Source organism: Oryzias latipes, chromosome 3 (genome assembly GCF_002234675.1).
Source record: "Oryzias latipes chromosome 3, ASM223467v1".
NCBI lineage: Eukaryota > Metazoa > Chordata > Actinopteri > Beloniformes > Adrianichthyidae > Oryzias > Oryzias latipes.
In genome coordinates, this window is record NC_019861.2 from 29615116 (window position 1) to 29634741 (window position 19626).

The window sequence follows — 19626 nt, forward strand, 5'->3', positions numbered from 1 at the left end:
CTGAGGGTCCAAACGGGGAAGTGGACCCCGAATGAGGATCCGCCTTCTTTCCCCCGCGCTTCTGACCACGGTCAGAAAGGGGAGAAAAAAGTTATCGCAGAAAAATGTTCAATAACACGCTCGGCCATTTTGCTGGAAATTTTTTCAAAAACCGTCTGGTTGCGGTAAGAGCCCTTGAGTTTGGCCTGAATAGAGCTGTCACCCCAAATATTAATCAAATCTGTGACCTCGCTTCCCTTCCACTGACTGGTCTCAGCAGCATTGTCCGCAATGGTTGATGTTTGTGTTCTCGTTCCCGCCTACTTCAATGCAGAATTATGACGTTTGTAACGTATCAATGACTTATCGGAGACAGGTGACCTGGCCGTTCAGACAGAGGTTGCATTTCAAAAGATTGGATACGTATCTGATTCAGGACCACATACCCAAGTGGCCTGGGTCGCATTTGAAAAGATCGGATCTGTGTCGTTCAGACTGACATGAAAAGATCAGAAACAGGTCGCATAGGGGCAAAAAAATTGGAATTGGGTCATTTCAGTCTGTAGTGTGAACATAGCCTGTGATAAACAACTCTAACTCCCTGTTTATACAAGGTTTAAAAATAAACAAAAATGAACAGCAGAATGCTTTTGTACTAAGACGGTGCTTCTCAAATAATGGGGTCGTAGGAAACACTTAAACAACACGTAAATATGGGGGAAGGAGGTGTCGCCAGGCATGTTGTATAGATCCTGCCCAGTGCGCAAGGGAACCCGTTAGTGTTGTTCAAGTGATAAGTGCGGTACTTGCAGAATGTTTACCTGCAGCCTGACTGTTAGAAATTAGGAAATTAGACAATCAGAGTTTGTGCGGGCGTCCACGTGCACACCCCTTGCGTGTGGCATTTGTTTGCAGTCAGTAAAGGTCCAGTACTTCTACCTCACCAACAACTAGGGTGTGGCATAAGGACACCGTACGACAGCATCACCTGTACTTTACAATGCACTTAACACACGCAAGAAAGTCACATTTTCCATTTTTACCTTAACTCTTAAGGTGGTTGCTCAAATCTACAGCCCTCCACGAGCCTGGACAATCATAAACCTCCAGCTACCGTTTGGGGTTGGTCTTGATCAGTGTTCAGCCAAGCAGTACTTCATATTTCCCTTTTTTTATCTCTTCTTTTCCCTCTTGTTTTCATGCATCTGAATCAGTCGAATGCATTTAATCTTTTGCAAGTTGTCTGTCAGATGCACCCACACAGGAGGTCACTAATATGTGCATGCAATCACCATGCAGGGTTAGGGTTGAAGTTTTCTAAAAGGGTTAGCCAAAACATAAATGCTGTGTTGCTATTTGTAAAGACTTTCCAGAACCCACAGCAAGTGCTGCTTCAAACTGGTGCACTCAGAACAAACCTTTAGGTTTAAAGAGCCAATCTCCTCTATCTTCATGCAGCATAACTTCTCAACTGCAGCAGGGCAGTATAGGGATTCGCTGTACTATGTCCAGTCTTTGACTGAAACTGATCCCATATCAAGCCAGATTGAATATAAAACAATTTAGAGATGCACTCTCTTTGATTTTAAGTGACCAAACAGAGTTCAGGAATTGGCAGGTTAAGGATGGCATCCACCTAGTTCTAAGTTGCTAAATAAAATGCTAAATGTGCTGGATAAAGAAGAAATGGAAAAATAAAAAAGAAATTGAATAAAATAACAGGTGCTTAAAAATGTAGTTTTGTTTTTATTTTTAGTTTGTTTCTGTTTTTTCTCAGTCCTTCATTATTTCCGCAGCCTAAAAGGCAAAAAAGGGTTTTGAAAAAGATTTGCAATGAGAAATATTTCTTGCAATATAAAAGTTCTCATAAAGAAAAGAATTGATATTTGATTGTTTGTTGTCTATTCATCTTGGAAAGAACATGGGAATTAACAAAAGAAGGTGTTGATAGCTGACACTACGCAAAAAAAACTGGAAGGGGTCAAGAAAATTTGGAACTGACGCATTCCTACTGTTACGTGAATGCCCCTGTTGATTCTTTGCACATTAGGAATTATTTAACCTCTGTGAGTAAATTGTCCCCCATGTGACTTAAGAAGTTAGGAGGTGACTCTCATTACACTGGTATGTATTATTATATTGTCATCTCATTGTGTTCCTCTGATTTATTAGAAGAGATTGCAAAATGATGCTGGCTGATGCTGCACTTCAGCAGTTTGGTTTCTCAATGGTCTGAATAGTTTCTTTGTTAGCCTTAAAAAGTATCCAGTGTTTAAAGTTTGTGGCTAAATAAAATTCCCATGCTGGAATAAATCCCCACTCTAATGGGTCATGGCATAGTCAAGAGTTCCAGTTCATGGCAGCTGAACTTTCTTTCCCTAATGTCTTACCTGAACGCTTCAGACAGTTCCAGCATACCTGTGGCAATTCGCAGACTCAGCTTTTATTGGAGCATTGACACTTGCTGAGTTGCACGTGTGCGTCTGACTCACCCTCTCTGCCTGCAGTTTGTTTTGTGGTGGTTATTGGCGAGTTGTTTACTTTCCTTTCCACCTGTGATGGTATCGTCACATGACTGAAGAAGCAATGCAGGTGTCTTGGTACAGAAAGTCTTGACTGCATTGTTTGTGTTACACAGGTGATACCTGAGGCTTCCTGTGGTATGGATTTTTAGAGACCCACTCCAAGAAAATTGTTTTTGACGTTTTTAAATATTCTTGTAGCATTCTAAATGTGATGTAGGACATACACTGGGATAAAAAAATATTTAATCAGCCATCAATTATGCAAGTTCTCCCACTTAAAAAAAACTAGAGAGGCCTGTAAATTTTCATCATAGGTATACCTAAACTATGAGAGACAATATGAGATTTTTAAAGAATTTATTTGTAAATTATGATGTAAAATACCTATTTGATCAATAACCAAAGTTCAACTCAATACTTTGTTATATAGCCTTTGCTGGCAATGACAGCACTCAAATGTTTTCTTTAAGTCTTAAAAAGGTTTTCACAAACTGTTGCTGGTATTTTGGCCCATTCCTCCATCCAGATCTTCTCTAGAGCAGTGATGTTTTTGGGCTGTCGCTGGGCAACACAGACTTTCAACTCCCTCCAAAAATGTTCAACGGGGTTGAGATCTGGAGATTGTCTAGGCAACCCCAGGACCTTGAAATGCTTCTTACGAAGCCACTCCTTCTTTACCCTGGCAGTATGTTTGGGATCGTTGTCATTAGGGATGGGTACCGAGCCCGGTATTGAACGAGCCCCGGGGCAACATTCTTCAAGACCGCAGTATCGTTAAGATCCGACCTCAATGGTTCTGCTATCGGATTGCATTTTTTTGTGTCCCACAAGATATAAACGTTATCTGCCATATTTAACTCACCAAGTCCATCAATTTTCCGTTAATTAATGATGATATTATTATTGCTATTCTCGCTAAAGAGGAGAGGTCTGTCTGGCTATTTGTGTGCACGGGGGGGACTGCGCTAGAATCTGCGCTAGAGTGCCCCGACTATCGTGTCAACCTACTGCTATGATGACCTATTTAGCGCTCTCTGTGTATAACACACTGGAGGGGAGCGGGAAAAACGACTCGCTGCTGCAGAGGATATGAACAGGTGAACAGGTAGAGAGGCGGGGAGGGGCTTTGGCTTCAAATTCTGTCAGAGAGATGGAAACACGGGAGTCAGATTTAGACGCAGCTTTCACTGCGGGAGTTGAAGCAGAGACTTTCTCTGGGATGATTTTATGAACTCAAACATTTATTTAATTTGTTTTATATTTACATCATGACAGCAATATGTCAAAACATTGCTGTTTATTTTTCTTTAAATAACTTCTTTTCTCAAGTATTTTACTTTTCAAGTTGGAAAATGTATAAAGTAAAATGTTTTGTTAAAAAAACATTGTTGCATGAGGACATAAAACACTTTATGTCGTTAATTTGTTATTTATTTATTTTTGTCCTCAAAAAGTATAGATAAGAGTATTGTTAAAATACCAGATCGATAAGCAGTATCAATAAGAGTAGTAGTACTGTTAAAACCTTAACGATACCCATCCCTAGTTGTCATGCTGAAAGACCCAGCCACATTTTATCTTCAATGCCCTTGCTGATGGAAAGACGTTTTTAGTCATAATCTGACGATACACGACCCCATTTAATCTTTCCTTTGCACAGATCAGATGTCCCTTTGCTTAAAGAACAACCTACTGCAAAGCATGATGTTTCCACCCCCATGCTTTACAGTAGGTTGTTCTTTGTTGGTGTTCTTTGGATGCAACTCTGCATTCTTTCTCTTCCTAACACGATGAGTAGAGAACCAATTTTGGTTTCGTCTCACCATAGGACATTCTTCCAATCCCTTTTCTGGATCATCCAAATGCTCTCTAGCAAGCTTAAGTTGGGCCTGGCTTTAGTAGGGAGACACGTCTTGCACTGGAGAATTTGAGTCCCTGGCGTTGTAGTGTGTTGCTGATGGCCTTTGTTACTTTGGTCCCAGCTCTCTGCAGGTCATTCTCTAGGACCCTTGTGTGGTTCTGGGATTTTTCTCACCGTTCTTGTAATCGTTTTGATCCCACGGGTAAAGATCTTAAGGGAAGCCCCAGATGGAGGGAGATTATCAGTTGTCTAGTATGTCTTCCATTTTCTAATAATTCTTCACACCAAACTGCTTAGGTTAACAATTTCCGAGGTCCTTGGAAAGCTCTTTGTCTTGGCCGTTGTGGGGTTTGGAGTGAGATCCTTTGAGGTTGAGGAGAGGTGTCCTATATAGATAAGGAGTTCAAACATGTGCCATTAATACAGGTAACGAAGGGAGGACGGAGGATCGTCTTACAGAAGAAGTTACTGGTCTTTGAAAGCCAGACTGCTTGCTTGTTTTATGGGGACAAAATACTTATTTCCCACCATTTTTGGAAATAAATCCTTTAAAAATCAGACAATGTGATTTTATAGATTTTTTTTCCTCATTTTTGTCTCTCATAGTTGAGGTATATCTATGATGAAAATTGCAGGCCTCTTTCATCTTATTAAATGGGAGAACTTACACTGTTGGTGGCTGACTGAATAAATTCTTGCCCCACTCTATATGAAGAAAATTAAGATTATAACTGAGTATTTTTTTATTCAATACGTAGTGAATCAGGAGCAGATGAAAAAATGCCTTTTGAATGAGCTTTTAGTTGTTGCGTACAAACTACAATATGTGGACCATATGTTTCCTGCTCTTCTCCATTCTGATGCATCCACTTGCAGAAAAATAGAACCTTTAACATCTTAATGATTTAAACTGGTATTTGGCTCAAAAATGTACGTCAGGATAGCTCCAGTATTGCTTGCCATTTTTGTTGCATCAGTAATGTTAGGTTGGGGTTGTGAGGGGCTGTAAGCTAGCGAGAAAGAATGCACACATAGGGATGATGGGAAGGCTTAATCTGAGGCAACAGTCCCGCCCACAACTCGGAGGCGAATTTCTGATGAACTACTGCTGCTCTTCACAAACTGTCTTGTGCAAGTATTTTTATTTTTGTCTAAAAACGGCATAATCATAATGCGAATGCTTTTACAATAGATCAGAAGATGATCGGAGTGGGACTTTATAGGGGAGAGAAGGTCTTTAGGTGAAACTTATCTTAAAAAAACAAAACAACATGACTTTTTGGGTTAAGTGATTGTGCAAGTGATTCTGTTAGGAATGGAGTCAGACCTGCTGGAGACCTTGCTCCTGGACTGATCTGTGAATTACATGTGATTGCTGTCTGCGTTTGAAAATCATTCCTTTAATTTTAAACCCACTTAATCCTGTTCAGGTTGGGGATGCACCACTACTACCCAGATACCACTGGGTGAAGGTGGGCTACACCTTAAACTGTGTATCACAGGGTCACACAGAGACCACAACCACACACATTCACTCAAAAGGGACAATTTAGAGTTGCCAATTGATTTATGAAGTATGTTTTTGGACTGTGGTAGAAAATTAGAGTGTCTGGACAAATTCAATCGTGCAAGGGGAGAACATGCAAACTCCACATAGAAATAGTTGGGATTTGAACTTGGACCTTTTTACTCTAAGACAAGACCCTTACAATTTGAAAATTAGATCAGTCTAGTTATATACAAAGGGCTTACTCACTGACATTTTTAGTACAGCAAAATAGTTTAAACAGAACAGAATAGAACAGATTTTAAAACCCTACCTGTTGCAATGAAAGGAGTCGTTTAGACTAGATATACCAGCTTCAGGAACAAAGGAAATGTCTAGCTGCTTTCAATTCAAGCATGTCATAAACAACACTAAATGAGAGTAGTTTCTCTGTTCTTTAACTTTTGTACCCACTTTTCCTGCTAATGCCTGTAGCTCTGAGATAAATGTTATGATCTTTCATTAAGGCTCAACTACCATCATGGTCGGGGAGTTGATGTTAAGTAACGGTAGACTGTCCTGTGGTGTTACAGGACCTGATGGTGACATCCACCTCGCTCCCCGTGGTTCGTAAACCTTCAGATTATTGTAATCTGCCACATATGGAGAAGAACTGTTAGGACCTCCAGATAGAACAAACTTATTCAATGAGCAAGAGTTTTCAAAACACAAAATACTCATCGGAACACAATACATTTGAAAGGTGGTGATGGATTCAGTAACATTTAATTTAGCATAAACATGGTTGTTTAAAACACCTCAAAACACAAAAAAATCAAATCAGAAATCCACATTAAGACTACCAAGTTCTACCTTTTCCCAGAATGCAATGGGGGCATTAAGAAACCGTGTGTTTCAAGACTTTTGAGTTTTAAATTCTTTTTAATTGTTTCTTGTTCTGCAGTATAGTGGTTAGAACCAGCACCTCACATGGATCTCGTTAAAAATTCCAGTTGGGTCATTTCTCTGTGGAGTTTTCATGTTCCTGTTTTCTCAGAGCGCTGGTTCATCTCAAACTCTATGATGAACATTAGAAGCATTCATATGTGTATGGCCTTTTTTTCCTGCATGTGACTCTGTGGACTGATGACTTGTTCTGGGTCTGCTTTTGCACCACATCAGGCACACTATCATTACTCCAGTCAGGATAAAGCAGGTATGGGTGATTTCAAGGTGATTTCAGAACACTGAGACGAAAGAAGAATAGCACCATTACACATAAATACACACATTTACAAATAAATACATTTAAAATATGTTATTTTCAATTCACACAAAAAACTTGTTTGGCAGAATGAATATTAATTGTCGTATTATAATATTCCAAATTCACTGCTGACTGCATTCTGGGATATATTATAAATGTATTTATGACTATTCTGATCCCACTTACACTTCATTTGTACAAATTATGTTGAATAACCTCAAAGTATTAAAAAAATATTAACCCATTTCCAAAAGAGTAGTGTTAAATATGTTTCTCTCCCAGGTAAAACTTTTTAGACAAAAAAGAAAATTCAAAATGCCGTTTAAGTCTAGTAGATTGAGATCATGAACAGATTTGATACGTTCTCCATTCATCATGCTTTTTAACCAGTAACACAAAAATGCAAAAAGCAGCCATGTCTTCTGGTGGCTGGTGTCTTCTATGATTTCTGATTAAAAGTTCAGGATTAGAGGCATGGGACTTTTAGAGTGTGTTTTGGCCCTTTTTGTTTAACTGATTTACATTCAAGTAATTTGACTTCATAAAGCATTTTGAAATGAGAATTTGACAATGATTTACTAGTATTTTTTTAAATATTATTCTTGTTTTGAAGCAATCTCATCATTATATTGATGACAGAGTTGCAAATACTACAACTGATTATGTGCTTCACTAATGCTTGGTAAGAATCCATTTATGTAATTAATGTATAGCTTTATGAACCAAGACAACGGGTACATGTATCTCTGTGGATCTGGATGAAAAGATAAGTCTGTGTTTAGGCTTCTTTGCACAAGTCAGCATGTGACTGACCTGGAAAGGGCTGTCAACTCTGTGGTTGCAGAGCGCTCACATGCGCAGAAGACCTCCTCAGCCTCTGTCCTTCCCTGATGAAATTCTATCTGCTGTCTGCACCTCCCACGCGTTCTGCAGTAGCAGAGCAGACGGCTTCAATAGCTGTGGAGGTGGGGGGTCGAGGTGCACGTGTTTGCGTGTGTGAAAGTGGTGCTGGGTAATGGCAGAAGCACTGGCTGGTGGTTAGTTTACACCAGCTGCTTTGCTGCACACATGAAAGGTGAAAAAAAGCTTCAAAAAAGACTGTGTGTGTCTGGACGTCTGGTTAAATTTAGGAAGAAGTCTGAGGTTGGTGAGTTTAACTAATTTGATAATTTTCCAGTTTTTAATTTTTTTTTCTTTCGTTTTGACAGGTACCCTATAATGGACATGCTGTAGCTCCGTAAGCCTACTGGGACCAACTCAATCCAGTTGTGCTCCCAAGGTTCCCCCTCACCCTTTGGCCTCTGCCATGGACTTTTTTGACGACTCTAACCTCTTTGAAGGAGGTTTGGAAGGATTGGGGGAAGATGGCTTCCCTCCAGGGCCATCACTTGTGGATGAGCTCAACCTCAGCGCTGATTTTGAACCTCTCCAAGTGGAGACACTTGGCCCGGTGAAGCATCAAGACATGATGCCTGGAGTCTCGGCTCAACAGCACTTACCCAATTACAGTCAGCAAATGGGTCATTATGGTGGAATCAAGCAGCAGAACCCTATGGCACAGGCCTTTTCTGGTTCTCAAAGCACAGGATGTGACATCATGGCGGAGCAGCTTGGCCAGTTCCACAACACCGCCATTGGTCAAGTGCCTCAATCGAATGGATTGTTCTGCAACAGTGGCAGTCCAATGTGGGGTAATCAAGACCAGAATGGCAACATGTTCCACCCCTTATCTCAACAGCAACGGCAGCAGCTTTGTCATCAACAATTGCACAACCAGCAACTTCATGTCAGACAGCACCCACAACAGCAAAACCTCTCCTGCCGTCATCAACAGGAGGAGCAGCAACACCGAATGCGACAGCAGCAGCTGCAGCAGCAAAGTCATCATCAGCATCTGTTAAACCAGCACCGACAAATTAACACATCAGTTGTTTCCCTGCAGCAACAGCATCACAATTTCTCTTTCCATCAGGGAGGCCAGTCCAACAACCAACAGCAAGTACAACATTCTGAGCAGCCAATCCAACACCAAATCCCTCAGAGAGAAGCACAGTTTTATTCAAGGGTTCATCCAAACAAGTCTTATTTGGAAAATGCTTCTTTGAGTAGGACTTCATTACCAATACAGCAGCAGGATAGCTACCATGCATTAAGGAGAGGTCAAGCCTTCCCCGGATCAGGACTTGAAGACTCCATCCTATCACACCCGACACATTCATCATCAAGAGTTCAGTCCCTTTCCACTTGCTCTGTCACTTCTGCTAATGCTTACCAACCAGCTCCATACCCTGCTTACCCCGGGGAGTCAGAAATACCCAATTTTGGTCAGCTGTCTTCATCCACAGCCACAGTGTCTGGGCCCACTGCCACCTCATCTCTCACTTCTACAGTGCCTGGGCTCTCAGGGGCAGCATGCCAGTTCCAGTCCCCAGCTCTTATGCGTCAGCTGCACACTAAAACAACCGTCAACCAGGCAGACGAGTGCTCCTTTCAGGTCTTGGGGTGCTCTGTTGAGTCCCAGAAAAACTTCAAGTCATCTGAGATGTTTGGTGAAACAATGAAGTGTTACCCCAACGTTGGCAGGCCCCTGCCCTCTGAGCAGCCTCAGTGCTGCGGGGCTATCAACACTAATGGATACCAAGCCTTGGGAGATGGGCTTTTGGCATCAGAAGCCCAGGATTCAAAGCTGGAGAGCCTGGAAACTACTGACCTGCTACCTGACCTCCTGCCCCAGCTGGAGGACACTTTTAAGGCTGAACCATGGATAGAAGCCAGTCAGAAGGGGTGTGATGACAGCAATCCAACATCTAGAGAATACAAAGCTGAAAATGTAAGTTTTTTAACACTATTGCTCTTTCTTTCAGCTTTAGTGGCGGGACATAACTGAACATGAAAGTATATATTCTCAATCCTTCCTTATACTCCACTCTTTACACCAATGTTTTATTTTTTAATCTTTCTTTTATGCTAACATTTATTTGATAAGAGAATTTGTGATTTCCCTTATATTATGACTCATCATTTTCTGTAGCGCACATGCTTTCTCCTGTTTGGAAACCTTCATTCTTTGGTGAAATGGGGGAAGGTGTGTGCTAGGTGGGATCTCAGACAGTTTGAAAGCCTTCAGAAAATGATAATGGCCATTCCAGCCTGGCCTCTCTATCTGCCCAGTGCACTGACAGCAGGTCAGGCCTGATTAGGCAAAGAGTGGCAGGAGTGTCTTCAGGACTTAGCTGTAAGCATACTTAGGGCTATATCAAGATGTGGGTCAGGGCAAGCCAGAGGCACTTGCACACTGTCTTGCTTGAGTGTGGGGGAGGTTGCACACTGTTGTGGTAGCCGCCACGGTTTCAGTCTGCGAGTGCATGTGCACGTGTGAAGGAGCAAGCTGTAGGAAAAGAGCTTGGTGTAGTAGAGTGGTTAGCACTTGAGAGAGGGGGAGGGGGTTTGAGACATGCAGAGGGCAGTTGCTCATGAAAAAAAAGAGCTTAGGAAGGAGACAGTCAGGGGGTACATGAAAAGAAGAATACAAGTGGAGGGGGATGTTGAGAGCATGCATTAGCTGTCTGTAACAGGCTTCAGGCAATTCCTGGGCCTCAGTGGGCTGGTAACTTAGCAGTATCTGCACAGCGTCCTTGCCCATGAGTGACAGGTGACCTGAAGCCAATGCTAAAGACATTTGTATCATGGTACGGTTGATTTAAAAAAAAAAGGGACACTGGGATTACAGCAGTAAAAGAATATAGACATTTTGTTGAAGTTATTAATGCATGTATGTACATCCAGGTATTCTACATGCAAAATACAGCAACTGTACAGTCGTGGTTTAGGTGACTCATTTTAGGGTTCCCTTTTTTGACTACAGACGCATCATGCCACTTACCGAAATTATGCAACTGAACTGAAACGCTTTTCCAGTGGAGAGTACTTTGACGTGACATCAGTTGATGGCAAAACAGCAGAACCTGTGGCCTGTGCTAGAGCTCATCCGCACTGACCATTTGCTCATCTGCAAAGGTCCTTGATTGAAATGGGGCCATGAGCCATGGCCATATGAACAAGCTCCTCTCCATCTGTGTCAACATCCAGCCCTGTGTTGATGCTTACGGGCTGACTGGGCTATTCATGTGCACTGATGTGTGAAGAGCCTGCTGAGTGTGTTTGCTGAACAGGCAAGGCATCAGGGGATAGCGGACCACTCTTCACTCCCCTGCAGTGAATGTGGCTAATTATGGTTTCCAATGGCTGGAATGGTCAGCTGTGGATACCGTGTGTACCCAAGGTTCCAAACTGAATAGCAGCCCTGTGTTATGTTTTATACTGAGGTTGAATTCGAAATCTAGAGGAATCCTTGGACAGATGAACAGGTCTATCTTGAGATCTGCGATATGTAGAAACATTTGAGATTCTGATGCTTCAAGAGTTGTATAGGGAAAGGAGTTGGTGCTATTCTGTGCCAAATATTGTCATAAATTAATGTGGCTGCATCAAAAGTAGATTTCTCTAATGTCTGTTGAGGGTCTTGGACAAAAAAAACAAGGTTCTGCAAGTTCAATTTATTGGTAGTAGACTGCTTTGAAATGTAAGAATAGCGGATTTTGTGTGCTGTGACAGACTGGCAACCTGTCCAGGGTCCCCCCTGGCTTCGCCCGCAAGTGGCCGGGATAGGCTCCGGCAGCCCCGTGACCCCGAAAGGGATAAACGGAAGAAAATGAATGAATGAATGAATGAATGAATGAATGAATGAATGAATGAATGAATGAATGAATGAATGAATGAATGAATGATTTTGTGTGCAGTTGGCTGCTTATTTTGGACGACAGTAGTGTTTTGATAAGCACTGTTTCCTCACAAGAAAAATGTTTTTAGAAAATATTGAGGTGATGACTGCACCTGAATTTGTGGAAATTGGGGCTATAACAACATGACAAAATCCTGGAAAGGATGATTAGTGTTCCTCAGAAAAAATTGCTTTAAAGCAAATGATGAGTTTCACTTGTGGAAAACAAGAAAACAGCATTTCAGAATAAACCCCACTATTAAAAAATCAAAGACAAAAACAGGACATTTAGGAGAAAAGGATTTTTTAAGATATTACCAATGAAAATTCTATATACTAAGATTAGTGACAATTTGTTTGTCACAAAATGGCTCATTTTGAAAATGTGTTTGTTAAAATGCAATTCTGATTTAATTAAGGATAGCTATGTAACATGTAAAGACCATTCACTTAATTTTTTGCAGGTAAACATTTAATTCAACTAAACAAAGATTCCAAATAATTTATTATTTCCTTTAATCTAAAAGTGAAAATTTGGCGCACCATTGTCCCCCCCCACACACACAAATGACAGCTGCTCTCATCTTTTGTGGCCTTTTTCGCTGCCCATGTTATGACTGATGAGCTGCACACCTGCTGTGCTCTAGCTGTCAGATTGAGTTGAACCCCATTTTTACGACCTTGGTGGCTCTTCTTTAACAATGCTTGATATTTTTGTCAACCAATAAATGTCACAAAAATCCGTTTCAGAGAAGCAGCAACATGGTGACTGGGCAACAGGCCCCACTTTTTTACTTCTCTTGTGGGTAATCTCAGTTGTTTTCTCTTTAGATTTGCTGTGAGTCTAGGTTTGCAACAGAGAGGAAGGTAGTAAAGATCATTTACATATAGTCAAAGCAAGAAAACCTCCAAACAAAACATTTTCAAGCTAAGAAAACAATTGCAAAATGTAATCTAAAGTGTTTAGGACACAAAAAAAGGTTTGTCCTTATACTATCAAGTAAATTGCCTTATTTATTAGTGTCCAAAGACAGAAGGTCCTGTGGTGAAAACTCATCCACCTGCAGGCAGCTGGCCTGGGGGAGCTGTCTGACAGCTCTCCATGAGTCCATAGGAGGTGAACTTTAGAAACTTTTACTCTCAGGAAACAATTCAAGCTTGACCTCAAATGTCCAAGAGCAGCACCCATCTCTGGATTGTGTCTAGATGTAAATGTTTGGTGCCATCCATTCTGGTTATCTTGTCTCATAGTTGCAGACAACCTGCTGTATCTTGTTAAAGGGACAGAAAGCAGGGTCATTGGATATACTGACATTAGATAGTAATCTTTATATTTTCACTCAACAGCAAAAAATAATTGATTAAAAATGTAACATACAGCATGTACTGTATCATATTTCGCTAGTGTTGCTTGCTCAGATATTTATATACCTTATAAATACGTTTTGTAAAACAGTCTTGCAGTATATCTAGTTGTCTGAATGTTTTTGTGTTTAGGTTTTTGCTATCTCTGTCCCCAAATATTTATGGTCCTGACTGTAGGCTGCTTTGCTTATGTAACAGGCCACCTAGTGTTTACCCGGTGAACTGACCCGGCTCCACCAGCGTTCATTTTTAAATATGGATCACCATGCACTAATGAGGACTCGTAGTGGTAATAATTTAGCGTAAAGATGTGAGCTGAGCTGTTTTAGTGGAATATTTTGGCAAAAGTTGCTGCACAACCTTCATAACAACTTGCATTTTCCCAGAAAGCCTTAGAAAATGTGATTTAGGGAGTATAAATTCTTTCAGCTGTTGTAATTCTTCATTCATTTAACGTAGATCCAGCGGATTCACGTTGATGTCAAAGACCGTCTGTTATTTAGGTGTTGCTGGCGGCATCTTATGTGTTAAACGGTCAGAAACTAAAACGTGAGTAGATAGTGACTTGATGTTTAGTCAAAAGCAAATTCTTCACCTAATTTGGTACAATCCAGCCATATTGCTAGAATAAAATCACTACAATTGTAGTTGCTAGTCTCGTGTTTTTCTACATTTGCGGTCAGATTCATTCAAATGAAATATTTCAAAGGTTGCTGTGGTAACTACACACTTTTGTTTGCCTCTGTCATAAAATAGGGATGTGTGTGCCTTAGATGCACTATAACATGTCTGCATTAGGCTTGTCCAGTTTTGTTGTGAACTCTTGAAATGCGTCAGAGGTCAAAATGCAGGCTGATGGAGACTGGTGGTTTGCTTGCTGTAAGCCCACAGATGTGTTACAATGAACCAGTGCCTCCTCACCGTCTGGCTGCATCACTGGGTTGGATTTACGGTTGACCTGGTCATTTGCTGACTAGCTTTGGCCTCTGATTTACGTGACCATTAACGGTCAGAGTAAATATGTTTTATGTGCTGCCCAATAGTTTTCTGCCCCTTTAATATATCTGCATTTATTGCAAGTGCTAACCCATCAGCTGACACGACTGAGCAGGCAGGCAAAGCCATAATCAGCTCTGAAACCTGACACCTCCCATCACCCCGGCCAGCGCACTGTCACCTTAGAACACGCACGCCTAAGAAACCCTTTAAATGCAGGTTTTCTCTGGGAATGCAGCAGGTTCTGGGTGACACGCTTTCTCCAGACACCCATGCGCCATTCCCTCCCGCTTTCTTTTCCGTCTGCCTGTTTCATCCAGCCTGCTTGTCCTGTCTGCTTGGAGGCCTGCCAGATAAGGGTGGAGGCGGGGGATAACCAAGGGTCAGAGGTAAACAGGAAGTCAGAAGGGCTCCTCTGTGGGCGGAAGGGGAGGGATCAGTGGCAAGCAGGAGGTGGGGGGTGGGGGGAAGCAGAAGGGAGGAGGGAGTAGTACTTGAATTGAGTGTGTCAGGAGCATGTGGGAATGCTGCCAGCACCAACTGCACAGTAGGTCTGAATTTAAAGTATACTCCTTTATGCCGCTTTGCTTCTCTCTTTCTGCGGCCCTCTTCCTCTTTCTCTGGAGATAAAATGGCTCTGAGGATTTTCTGGGGGTGACAGGATGGGTTATGTTTGCCCAGTGGTCAAACGTGGAGTTTATTTTTTTATTTTTTTTGCGTATGTCTGTGTAACTGGAATGCAAGACTGCTTATGACGTGAGGTAACCTCCTTGAACTGGTGTTAACCTTTCAATGGCAGAGAAGGAGGCTCGGCGGCCACACAGATTTCAGAGGACTGCTTTAAATTCACTTGAAGTTCAGTTGAGTGTGGCAGATCTGGAAAAAGGTAAATAAAATTAAAAAAGAGGCCATTAATGACCCTTTTGTCCTTGTGATTATGCTCAACACTATCAGTGAACATTTGTTGCTCAAGGAAGACACAGTCTGTGAAGATTTATGAAACAAATCCTTCAAATATTTCAGAAACGTCTCACCTGTTTATCAAGGGCAGGTGAACTTCCAGTTTGTCCTTCTGTGCCGGTCAGACTTCTGTTCCAAGGTTTAACTTTGAAGTAATTGTTGAGTACACAGGCAACTGAAGCACAAGAACTGCTGCTGATTTGTAACTTCAGCAAACAAGTTTGTCAGAGGGAAATCCTTAGCCTGTTGCCATGGATACACCTGTAAGTTAAGGCTTTGTTTGCTAAACGTTATGGATATATTATAAAACACAATATTTTTCTTAAAAGGACAGTGAAACTGCTCACTTCCCTGTAGATTTATCCATGCTTTAGTGTCATGCAGAAATTATTTCATTAGATGATTTCATTTTTTTAAAGTTTCTGCAGACATTTCTCTTATTTTGTATTCCATTTGGTTTTGATTAAACATTTTAAACTTCTGAACATGGTTTAACATGAAATTCAGTATAAATGTCAAAGGTCTCTTTATATGTGTATATGTATTAGTGCTCTAAATCTACAGAACAATACGATGATTGTCAGTGCCTTGATGTTGTGTAGTCCAGGTGAATGGGTTCTTTTTAGTTCAAACTTTAAATCCAAAGGCATCAGTTAAAAGATGTATATACAGAACTGGGCATAATTTGATTTGATTTTGATTTTTTTTTTGATTTGAAATGGTTTATTTCAAGCAAATTAAGTAGAAATAATACACAACAGCAATATAAACATCAGTTATACATTCATACAGTAACTAATCAAACTTAGGATAATTAGACATATTAATAAATATTGCTTGAAAGGGAGTGGGAGGAAGCGAACTTATATAATCCCACCCCGATTATACTGTAACCATTTTATTACATGATTTATCAATATCCGGTTCCCAGTTTTTATCAGACAGAATTAAAAATCATAAGATATCGATAAAGCACATGACAAAGATGAATTACTTAAGTATTACGTCAAAAATAACTATTTTAGAAATCAACATGGCAAATGCAGATCAGTCATCTGAAATATATGCAGCTTATGTTACTTATAAAAGCCATTCATATGAATAAAACATAATACTATATTATTAAAGCAGACAACACTACTTCAGGAATTTTCATAGCAAAAATTTCATCAAGTATCAAAAGTTAAAAACATGTGTAATAATTAAATGTTATTACTTCTTGATTTATATGTATCATCTTAAAAACTGAAAAACGGGGGCAAATGTTCATGCGGTTTTGATTTTTATCTTCATTTAGTGCAATGTTTCTTGCATCCTATCCTAAAGAATAAGATCCATGGGCTTTATTATAAAACAGCTTCGGCATCTCATGCGAGTACGGACATACCCCATTGGTTAATGTCTGCTGCAGAAGATGTGTATGAATGGTCTCGTGCTCAAGAGGATACTGTGTTCTTGTCAGCGCCGCTGATCCATCTATGAGCTACACGTGTTATCTGTAGGGCATCAAGTGCTGGGGGCGCTTCAGCGGAGTTAAAGGATACCATGACATTGCCCAGATGTATTTACAAACCTCATTCTCATTGTCATATTTAGTCAATTTGTGCTAAAAATAAGTATTTTATTTCAAACCTTTGTTCAGGGTGATGTCAATTCTTAAAACTTTCAAATCTGGCCTGCAGTGACAATGTCAGCATTCTCATTTGGAAAGTATCTGCATAGATATTTACTTGCTTACTTTTACTTTCAAGTCTCTGCATTACTTGTACTTGTTGGTTACAGTTGCCTCAGCTGAGAGAAGTTCTTCAAACTCTAATGCTGTAGTTGCAGGTTTTGGCTTTGTGGAGTGTTGTGGACAAGAGGGGCTGCATCTTAAGGGGAGCTCAAGTGTGTCTTGCCGTTCCCATGATGTTCATGCAGCCACCTTAAGGGGACGTCATGAAAATAGAACGTACCATTGTCGTGTGTTGGGTTAGTGTATCGTGAAATATTTGAAAGAATGATGTAAGTTACACGCACTTATGACGCACGGGGGATGCTGTCGCACGGTGCCTTTTACACGCAGCACTCCAGTTGTCAGTGAGGTGCATGTACTGGCACCTTACTGAGCGCGTGCAAATGCTTTACGCACAGGGTGTGCATGAGATATGCAAGAGCCCATGATGCCCGTCGGATGGCCTTTCAAAGCCAGGGATGTGCATGGGAGCCACACTTTTCACTTGAACAGCCCTAATAGACTCCTTATGCAGTGCACAGGACTCGGGGGGATAAATCTATACGACGTGCCCTTGTCTCACCTACTTATCTTTCTATTGTATACGTGTTTGCTGCGATTTGATGCCCGCAGGAAAAAAAAAACTTGCATGAAGATTTTCTTCCTACAGGCTCGCCGGGTCATCTACGACTGTTATTTCATGTGGACAATCTGCGTGGCTCATGCAGATCTGCCCAAATTTCACCTGCAGACATCCCAGATCCACCTGTGCAATTAACTATCAGTTTGTTAAAGCTCACTTAAGGTCAACTAAAATTTAAAACCTGCAAGTGACCTTCCCGTGATCAGCATTAGTGCTGAATTGGCTCTCAATGTGTTACATGATGATCTAAGAAATGATTTTGCTGCCAAAATATGCCCACTTCTAGGACGGAGATAGTACCAGTTCATTTTGGTTTGCATTAATTATGTTAAGTACGGAAGTGCTGTACATGAATTCACTTTCACTCGATACAATAAACAAATGTATAGAATAAGAAGAGTCCTCTTTCATGAAAACAGCAATGATGTTGAGGAGATAATACTGTTGTTGTTCTATCAAATTCTGAGGTGTTTTTCCCAAAATATCTGGAAGGGGGTGGGAAGTTACTTATGAACTTTACCTGTGCTTGTGGTTGTTGGATTTCTAATAGTTTAGTGTGCTCTAAAAATACTGGTTTGATTTATTTTGTTTTTCTTGTTAAAATGCAATCACCGGTGAATACTAGAGGTAGGAATGAATTCTTGAAACCACATTTTTGTATCTTTTAAGATGGGGAGACTGTGTCACATAGTGTTTTCTGATACACAACAGAGACGTTGTAGCAGTTATTGTCTGATCAATTTTTTATAAAACAATTAACTTCTTGACAACTGACACTTCTATATCTACGAGTTCAGAAGCAGACCTCCGATTATTAACCTGCTACGGTGTTTACGTCCATGAATTTAAGTGTGAACAAAATGGCCTCACAGAAACTAAAATAAATGTAACAAGTGGCAATGTAGACATTTTTAAAAGTCCAGAATAGTCTTGGATATTTTTAGATGTTTACATGCTGATTTGACCCTAAAAGGGTTTCAGATTTAGCTGGCACAGGATGAGCAGAGCATGCTCCCACACTGTTGGCGTATACTTGTATAGCGCTTTTCTTCCTACAAGGACAAAGCGCTTTACAGTCACGCACCCATTCACCCAGTCACACACATTCACTCACATATTCACACACTGGTGGCCGCTCCACTGTTGTGGTCTGCAGGGTGCTCAGCTTCTTGCACCCTGCAGTTTCTTGGTTAAAAGGCAATTTGGAAGTAGTGATGTAGACCACATCTATACCTACAAGAAGTGAGCAAAGGTTGAGTGGGTAGAGAGGGTTTTATAGAGATAATGTCAAGTCATCTGTGGAGTCTGAGGAGTATAACGTATAAACGTAAACATTTGGAGGCGTTAATGACCTAGTTCTCTATCTGGATTGTCAGAAAATGAGACAATTGAAAATGATGCAGCGGTCAGCCACGCTGTCATCATGATCAATCAGTCATTAGGCATATTTTACCCATTCATCACCCCTTTGTCTCTTATCTAGAGGAAAAGACAGCAACTTTGATTAACAGTCATTAGGAGATTGATAAGAAATTGTACGTGCAGTATTTTATAAACAGATCAATATTTCCTAGTAAAACCTGGAATTAGGAAAGTTAGAGCAATTTGCATCAAAAGAAAAGAAAATTACATTTTCATTCTAAGAAACAAAAGCCAAAATTTAAACCAATTTTGTCATAAACTGGCTTTAAAAGCCGTTTTATAAATCTCAACGTAAATGAGCATCCTATTATAAAAGATGTAGATGTATCATTTAGTCTGTTAAAACAAGTAGAAACTTTTCTAAAGTTTCCATACATCTTAAACATTGACTGTATATAGATAAGAAAGTACCAGCTGGCTCCAACTACTGTTCTACTACCTGTTCTTGATAATCCAAATTTTCTTCATATTTTTTCTTCAGTGCAAGTTATTCAAGTCAGAGACTGACCAATCAGATGCCTCAATAAAAGGATGTGGTGCCCACTGGTCCCCACGTCGAATCCTTTAAAACGTTTTATTGACAGATTTGCCTGAGCCTGTTTTCAAGTGATAGGGGTGTAGACTTCCT

The 19626-nt window shown here is 40.6% G+C and overlaps 1 protein-coding gene across 7 annotated transcripts in view; it reads left to right on the plus strand.

The window, feature by feature from the left end:
- The window catches only part of chd9 (chromodomain helicase DNA binding protein 9), a 74233-nt gene that overhangs the window by 2883 nt on the left and 51724 nt on the right, over positions 1-19626 (plus strand). For 6 of the 7 annotated variants that reach the window (XM_011493380.3, XM_011493383.3, XM_011493389.3 and 3 more), the window contains exon 2: positions 8327-9948. In XM_011493380.3, coding sequence (XP_011491682.1) covers positions 8425-9948 — 1524 coding nt within the window. In that variant the 5' untranslated portion in view covers positions 8327-8424. Of the gene's footprint in view, positions 1-8326; positions 9949-15128; positions 15146-19626 lie in introns of those variants that run through there. The other variant, XM_023953641.1, reaches the window with a different exon arrangement.